We start from the raw sequence: 8,654 nt of genomic DNA on the forward strand, positions 1-8,654 counted from the left end.
CCCCCACACCATCCACCAGCAATATCCCGTATGACACCCCCTGTCGCTGCTAGACCCGGGTTCCCCTTAGATGCACCATCAACATTAACTTTAAACCAACCATGAGTCAGTGCTACCCAACCAATGTCCTACAGTACTCGGGCACCCTGCGGTTGATGCTCTATCCTTCTCAGGTTAGCCGAAGTCACTTCCAAAACAAGATCCTTAATAAAGTGAACTCCATCTCTATAGAGTTTAGTATCACCAAACACATTACAACAACGCCATTTCCATCCCCACCATAAGGCCATCGCAAACATAGTAGACCAAGCTCCCTCAGCCATTACTATCTTGTCATTAAGATTCCCGTGGATCCATTAAAATAATGACTTAGCGAAGAAAGTGTGATGCCTACTTGGCGGCACAATTCTAGCCCATAAACCAGCCATAGCAGGACAGTCACATAGAACATGCAGAATACTCTTCAGCCCTCCCGTGCAAACTAAGCAAAAATCGGAATCACTTAAGTGCCTGTGGTTTCTCTCCATGTTTGTCAGAATAACCTGGTGAACCACTAACCAAAGGAAAACCCTTACCCTCTCTGGGGCTACAATGCTCCATAGACACTTGAAAAAGCACCCCATATTCTGACGTGGAACTTCATTGTGAGTATTTGGGCAAAAATAATCGATTTGTTTAGAGACTACGAAAACAAGAAATATATATTAAATAGTTGTTTTTATTGATCAATGTATCAAGCTCAAATACAAGAGTTTAAGGCATAACGAGTCAATTTAAGAACCCTAGCGATGCTTCGGAATTGAGTCGTATGGCTGTGTTTTGGGTCTCTTGTTTTCGCTTCGATTTTTTCTCCCCTATCATGTCGAAATCGCTCCCTATTTATAGGGAAGTCCCTTTACCCTAATCCTCATGGGATTTGGGTTTGAGTAACCGCCTCTTCATGAGATAAGGTCGTTCCAAATATTCTCTCCACGAGATTGAGTCAAATATTCTCTTGATAATGTCGTAGCAAATCAGGGTCAGTCACAAAGTCCAATTACAGCCCGTGTTGACTAGTTGTTTGTTGTTACAGCCCGTATTGGCTCGTTAATTATTGTGTCGGCCCGTATCGGTTTGATGCTTGTTGTTACGGCCCGTATTGACTCAATGTTCACCGTTACGGCCGATATTGACTCAATGTTCTAGAGAATGCATAATTCTCTATTCTTTGTTGAATATATCATAAATATAATAGAATTTATTTATTATAATTTATATGATTAAAATTATACCCAACAGTTTGCCGCCCACTCTCTATTTTCTTAGTTCGAATTTAGAGAGTAGTATAGACAAATTGTATCATTTTAATAACCATAAATAGAAAAGATAAATATATGTATAAGTCATGACATACCTTTAGATGTAGCCGTTTTCTCGCACTTGATTAATTCGCTGCCTTCCATTAATGATGCCGTGATCCACATCGTGATCTTGTAGTTTGGTAGTTTTGGGACGGTGTTTATCCTACAGCAAGACCTGTGATAATGTTTGTCATCAACGGTTTATCAAATTGACTGCGCATTGGCTTTATATTGACAACTTTGTCATAGCCAATTTAATGAATTAGCTTCGCATTTGATCCATCTTGACAATTTTTTCATGGCTAATTAGATGAATTGGTTACACATTTGCTCAGCAATGACAATCTTGTCATAGCCAATTTAATGAATTGTCTTCACATCTGCTCTAAAACGATATAGTTGTCGTAACCAATTTCTTGAATTTGCTACACACTGATCCCATATTGGCTCTCAAACAAAAATGCTGCCATAACCAATTTCTGTAATTGGTTACACATTAGTTCCGCATTGGCTGCAATTTGTCGGTTTAACCTTAGCCAATTTGGTGAATTGGCTTCACATCGGCTCTAAAACGATAAAGTTACCTGAATTGGCCACAACTTGACTTCGCATTGGCTCCAATTCTTTGAATCAGATACACGGTTGACTCAATGTTGATTTTAGTCGACATTTGGCCATATCCACTTTATTGATATGGCCGCACTTGAAATCCAGAGTGGTTCTAAAATGCCAATTTGGCCTTAACCAATTTCTTGAATTGGCTGCACATTGGCTCTGCATTTGTTCTAAAACGACAAATCGGCTATAATCAATGTCTCAAATTCAGTGTACACTAACTCCGCGTTGGTTCAGAAACGACTGTGCAACCATAACCCAATTCTTGAATTGGCTGTACGCGCGCTGGCTTTAAATAGACAATGTGGTTCCTACCCAATTTTGTGAATTGACTTTATGTTGAGTCTGCATTGGATTCAAAAAGACAATGTGGTCCCTAACCAATTTCTTGAATTGGCTACACATTGACTCTACATTGGATTTTAAATGACAATGTGGTTCCTAACCAATTTCTGGAATTGGCTACACATTGACTCTTTATTGGCTTTTAAATGACAATGTGGTTCCTAACCAATTTCTTGAATTGGCCACATATTGACTCTATATTGGCTTTTAAATGACAATGAGGTTCCTAACCAATTTCTTGAATTAGCTACACATTGACTCTACATTGACTTTTAAATGACAATGTGGTTCCTAACCAATTTCTTGAATTGGCTACACATTGACTCTACATTGGCTTTTAAATGACAATGTGGTTCCAAACCAATTTCTTGAATTGGCTACACATTGTCTTTAAAAAGACAATTGGCCATAGAAATTTCAGGGGATGAATTATAATGGCTATACATTGACGATTTTGTCATAACCAAATCATTAATGTCATGCTCGTGACACGATCCGGGATGGTGACCCAATTAGAGTGTTTCATAGCTCATTTATTGTTAGCAAGTATTTTGCTGCCAAGTTTGCTAAGTTTGGACCCGACCATCACGTGGATTCCAGATTTGTTACATTCCTATAGCGACGTCTCGCTAATAGGCAGTTGTAGCGAATGTTTCGCGTTCAGGTGATTACCCAGTTTTTGCAGAGAGTCTATCGTTCACGTGTTCGTGTATCAATGACTTCAATGCTATATGCGATGAACAACTTTAGGACCATGTCCTGCGTTGTAAGTCATGTTTATCTTGTATCGTGACAAGCTTCATATCGAATGACATGATTTTATTGTCTCACAACAAGATTTATAGCCCATGTTCATGAAATGAGTTCTAAGTTTTAGTAGAGAACATCTTGAAGATTTGTGCATTAAGTGTCTCACCATAAGATTCTTGTTAACGAGTGTTTCATTGTCAAGTTTTTGCATCCAGTGATTCGTCACATAATTTGGCTAGCCCCTCCTTCCTCAATTGGTTATATACGACTATCATATTGAAAAATGCTTCCTCAATGGGTAAGCATCCATAAACTTTTCAAGTCTGTCGATTCATTATCATTGGTTCTCCAAGGGTAAGCATTTTTCCACTGTTTTTGTCATCAGCACATGGCTACCAAGTTGACGAGGTATACTCTCATAATGGGTATTGAGTTACTAAAAACTTAGTCATTTTATTGCAAAAATCTATCAATGTTAAAAAAGAAGCAAAACCAGAACTAAAAACGAAAATGAATAATAAATTATAAAACCTTACAATAACCTGATATCACCATGTCGTAAAAATTGAGACGTCGTTGACATTTTTGTCATTTTGACGATTTGCGTTCCTCACTTTCAGTTTTGTTTAATGTTTGATAAGGTTCATTACCATTACTTATGAAACTAGTGTATTTGCTTCGATGTCTTTGGTAAGGTGTATCATCCCGTGTCGATATTTTGTTTCTCACTACGCGAGAGTCAAAATGTGACAAATGTCAATGTCGTTACGGTATATTTTCTTCCCATTTTATTTGTGCCCATGCCCGTGAGAACACATCCTCCATCGTTCTACATTGATACTTGGTTAGCTCCTTGTACAAAGTTGCCATCTGGGAGTAAACCTCTCTTGAATGCTGATATGGCAGTAGACATGTTGCAACTTGGTATCGACACCTTCTCCTTGTTGAATCGTCCCACGTAGGCACGTAACGACTCGTCTCTCTTCTGTCTTACCTCGTAAAGGTCATCCACTGTCTTTTCGAGGTTCCTGCTGCTTGCGAGTTGTTCAACGAAAAGGTCTGTCAATGATGCAAAGAAATTTATTGAGCCATTTGGCAAGTTGATAAACCACTTAAACGTAGCCCCCGTAAGGCTTGAGCTAAATCCTTTGCACATGTTAGCTTCTTGATATTCTCTTTGAATGGCCGTCGTGAACATTCGTTGCTTGTATTGTGCTATGTGGTTATCCGGGTCGGATGTTCCATCATACATCTTCATTGTCGGTAGCACAAATTTTCTTGGCATCTCAGTGAGTGCGATTTCATCAGAGAACGGTGTGTCAGCATACAAGTGTAAGTTGCTCTTCCGGATTGGCTGAGCTACACCTGGTAGTCGTTCAATTAACGCTTTCATCTCTACAAAATGTTTGTTGAACATTGCTTCCAAGTGGGCAAATTGTCCATGCTCGATTCCTGTCATGTGCGGTGTGTTGACAATTCCTTGTTGATCCAAATTTTCTTCTCAGATAAGGCTTTCACGTGCCTGCCTTGTGTCGGGGTTCCCTCCGCTGTTCTCTTCCTGACGAGGAGTTTCCAGTCGTCCGTCTTCCGTTGTGGGTGTTCGATTATTGGTTATAGGCGTTGAGTTAAGGTCTTGCATCCGATTCACTTGCACGTCGCGAAATATAGATCTTGCTTTGATCTGTGTTATCTTCTGCACTGCCTCGTTCAGCTTGGTAGTCAGGGTTTCAAGCTGAGCAGCAACATTCGCGTCGATGTTAGCCGTATCACCTCCGTTTCCCGTCATCTCACGTAGTATACTCTAGCCCCTCCTTCTAGCGCCAATAGTGTGTCAATAGAGCATATGCTGACTTCACCGTAAACTTACCGTCTGAATTTTCTCACCAAGACAAACGATCCTTGGACCCCATAAATTTATCCAGGGCTACAGCTGAAATTTCTAACCGTTTATACTCTGGCACAAATGGCACTATTCTCGCAAAGTCCCAACCAGAGCCATCCTTCCATAACTCCCTAGCAGTTACTATCTTAGTTGGTAAAGCACTTGTCAGATCAACCAGTAATGGCTTCCCTGATAACCAATTATCTATACAGAAGCGCACCTAGCACCCATCTCCAAGAACCCAAGAATGACCTCTACAAACCACCTCACACATCCCTATCTCAACACTTCTGCAGGTGGAGAGGACTAATTGCTTGTAACAACCATCCAAGACAGATCATGAACGCTTCTCTGTAGAGGAACCCCAGAGAAAGTCACAAGCAAGTTTATCTAACCTCTCAAGCATTACTTGTGGCAATTTGAACGTAATCATATGATGCACCAGGATAAAAGCTAGCACATACTTCGTTAAAGTGACTTTGCCAGCAAAACTGATAGTGCGACTTTTCCAACATGCCATTCTCGCAGATACCTTCTGATAACTCTCTAATTTACATGTTTTTAGCATCATTTTTTGTCCATATTTTGCATTGTTCATACCTCTAACTTAGCATTTTTAAGTCATTTACTGTAGGAATTCACTTTTAGAGCATTTAGGGTGTTGCATTTCTGCATTTGCATATTTTGGATGAAAACAGGTGCTAAAGAGCCAAAAATGGGGAAAAACAAGGACAACTCGACATGTACCCGAAGGAGCCATCGAGCTGCAAGAACAAGTCCGAACCCCAACATGATCGAGGAGGATCCAAGAGCATGAAGAGCAACCTGAAGATCCATCCGAGGAGTAACCCGACTTCACCCTCGTGTACCCCATCGAGTAGATCATCGGGCAAGTCTGGGAAGCTAAGTCAAATGGGTTTCCATATATAAACCCCCTCTTCCCCTAGCTTTCAAAGGAGCACGCCGCAGACCCTCAAACCAGAGAGCGAGAGCTTATGTGAGAGGACTGAGCGACTCAACATTTTTCTTCTTGTTTTGCATTTTTATTTTGTAGTTTTCTTAGATTTCTATCCTTTACTTTCTCTACTCTACTCTATCTTTTAATACAATGTCATTTTCATTCATTTTGATTGCTTTGTTATTCGCTTCTATGTCCGAGTAGTGTAGTAAAGTTTCTAGGGATGGGATAGATGATTTTGTGTTCTTGATCGGTTAGGATGCTTTAGTTGATTGTAAATGATTGATAGATTTCCTTCTAGATTGGTGCTCTTAATGCTGTCAACAGACCGAAAGGTTGAGATTAGATCTAGGGCGTTTACAAATGCTACAGGCCGAAAAGAGTAGATAAAATGCTTGATTTAGCCAATGCTAGAGGTTTACTTAACTCTGAGTAACAAAATTAGATGAGTTTAAGTCTACTGACAATAATGAATCGTTCTTAATGCCTGCTTGTTCATATTGCTAGTGCGACAGTGTGGTAATGTGTTCAAGGTTGATTGTTGCTAGTGCGAAAGTGTGGTGACAAGGTCTTAGAGGTTCATTGTCTAGGAAATAATTTCTTGAGACATGTAAGGCATCTGATGAAACCATGGCCAGCTCAACCAAACCACACGAACGTGAGGACCAGCTTGAACCCGAGCAAGCATTAGAGGAGCAGCTTGAACCTGAGGAAGCACCGAAGGACCAGCTTGAACCAGAGGAAGCACCGGAGAAACAGCTTGTACCAGCGGAAGCATTGATCGTCCCTGCAGGTCCTATAACAAGGTCACGGTCTAAGAGGTTCAACCAAGCCATCAATGCAATAATTAAGGAGTTGGACAAGAAGCTAGAAGACATGACTCAATCCACATTCACCATGCTCACAGCTCAAGGTGCTCGGTAAAGGATAAAATGTTACTTTGGTGCTCTTTTTCCCTTAGTCAAGTTTTGTCACATTGGGTTTTCTTGACAAGGTTTTTAATGAGGCCTAAGTAACATTTTTAGACCCTTTTTGCCAGCCCAAGTCGTGGTCCAAGGTCAAATACAAAAGTCTTGGTCCATTTTCTATCTTTTCTCTTATTCAAACTTGCATTTAATGTTTTGTAATTTCCTAGACATTATGCATGAGCTAGACCTTAGAAAAGCTCGTGCATGATTTCCTAGGCCTTTATTTCTCTCCTCTATCTCGTCCACCCCTTCTCCTATAAAAAGACAATGTAACTCTTCTTTGTAAACCATCAAACATTTTAATCAAAAACTTCTTTCTACTTGTTTGATCTGAGGAGTGTGTAATATCTTCTCAACTTGTTTATTTCTTAGTGTGTCATATCTAAGATATATCCAAGCCTGTAGTCTAAGAGACTTTCACCTCTCTTGGAAGTACATCTCAATTCCCCTTCAAATCCGCTGCATTCCACCTATTTCACCTTCATCGCCATTCATCTCTCCATTCCGCTGCATCTTCAATCCATTGATCATCATCAATCCGTCTGTTTATCTTCAAGATTTTGCAAGTGTGTTCTTGAGAGCAGATTCCTTGCCAGGAGTCTATCATGTGGTATCAGAGCAACCACTTTGCAACCAGGTTTTGAAATTCCAATCGTCACTTTCAGTTTTTCCCAGATTTTTCGTTTATCTTACGAGAGTTTTATAAAATGTTTTACTCGTTCAAAAATTACAAACTCAACTGTTTTAGAACCAGGAACGGGTCTAGTATTTTTGAAAATTGATTTGAGAATTTTTGGATTCGTTTTCATAATTTTCCCAGATCTGTTTTCATTTACGCGTTTTTGGAACTATTTACTGGTGGATGTTTGTTTTCTTTGCAGGTACCATGGTGACGTTGGAAGAGGAAGAGTCATCTACATCCAGTCTTGAAAGGAGGATTCTTAAGTCTGCCACCGCAGCTATGACATCCATACTTGATGCAAGACTTGGCGATCTACACTTGAATCAAACCAACCCAGAACCAAATCAGCGTCGAAGGCAACACCAGGATCTTAAACCCAAGCCACCAGATGACACATCTAGATCAACCTGGAGCAGCTTACAGAAAACCTCTCATACTCCCAAATCTAAATTTGTGGTTCATTCTAAAATCTCTTTAGCTCATAAACTCTATAAATTTGCAGGAAAAGGAGATTACCTTGAATGGGAGAAACACATGGAGGATTGGTTCTACTACAATGATATCCCAAGAAATGAAAGATTAGCTTTTGCACTTACCCAACTCACAGGAGACGCTTACAAATGGTGGTTGCAAGAAGTTGATGACCGTTGGTATTACAAGGAGCCAAATATCACATTGTGGAGAGATCTTAAGAAGCTTCTAAGGAACAAGTATGCTCCACAAGCGCTACACCATACTGCCCAAGCCAATGTCACAATCCAAGCAGTTCCTGAAAAGAAACCAGTCAAAATACCAGCCCAAAAGAAAAAACCAACATCTGTGGAGGCTAAGGCGCAATCAGATCTTCTTGAGGCATTAACCAAGTACTTTAAACTTGAAAAGAAGAAGACTAAGTCAACATCTCAACCAAAGAAGGTCCCTGAACAGATTAACGTTCAAGAGCAAAGTCTAAAATCATCGCTTGAATCAAGTAGGGAACCAAAGCAATGTAAGTCTTCTACACTTTCAAAATCCAAGGAAGTAACTGTTCAAGGTTTAGAAAATTCCAATTCTTGTATGATGCACTTGTCTTTGCCCAAAAGTGTTGAGATAGGTACAGATTCTAATGGAGGAC

At 40.1% G+C, this 8,654-nt stretch overlaps 1 protein-coding gene across 1 annotated transcript in view; it reads left to right on the forward strand.

Annotated features, from left to right (window-relative positions):
• The window catches only part of LOC104760736, a 2,899-nt gene continuing 2,009 nt past the window's right edge, over window positions 7,765-8,654 (forward strand). Inside the window, exon 1 of the mRNA XM_010483694.2 lies at window positions 7,765-8,633. Within this exon, the coding sequence (XP_010481996.1) occupies window positions 7,820-8,633 (814 nt within the window). The 5' untranslated portion in view covers window positions 7,765-7,819. The remainder of the gene's footprint in view (window positions 8,634-8,654) is intronic.

This window comes from Camelina sativa, chromosome 18 (assembly GCF_000633955.1).
Source record: "Camelina sativa cultivar DH55 chromosome 18, Cs, whole genome shotgun sequence".
Lineage (NCBI taxonomy): Eukaryota > Viridiplantae > Streptophyta > Magnoliopsida > Brassicales > Brassicaceae > Camelina > Camelina sativa.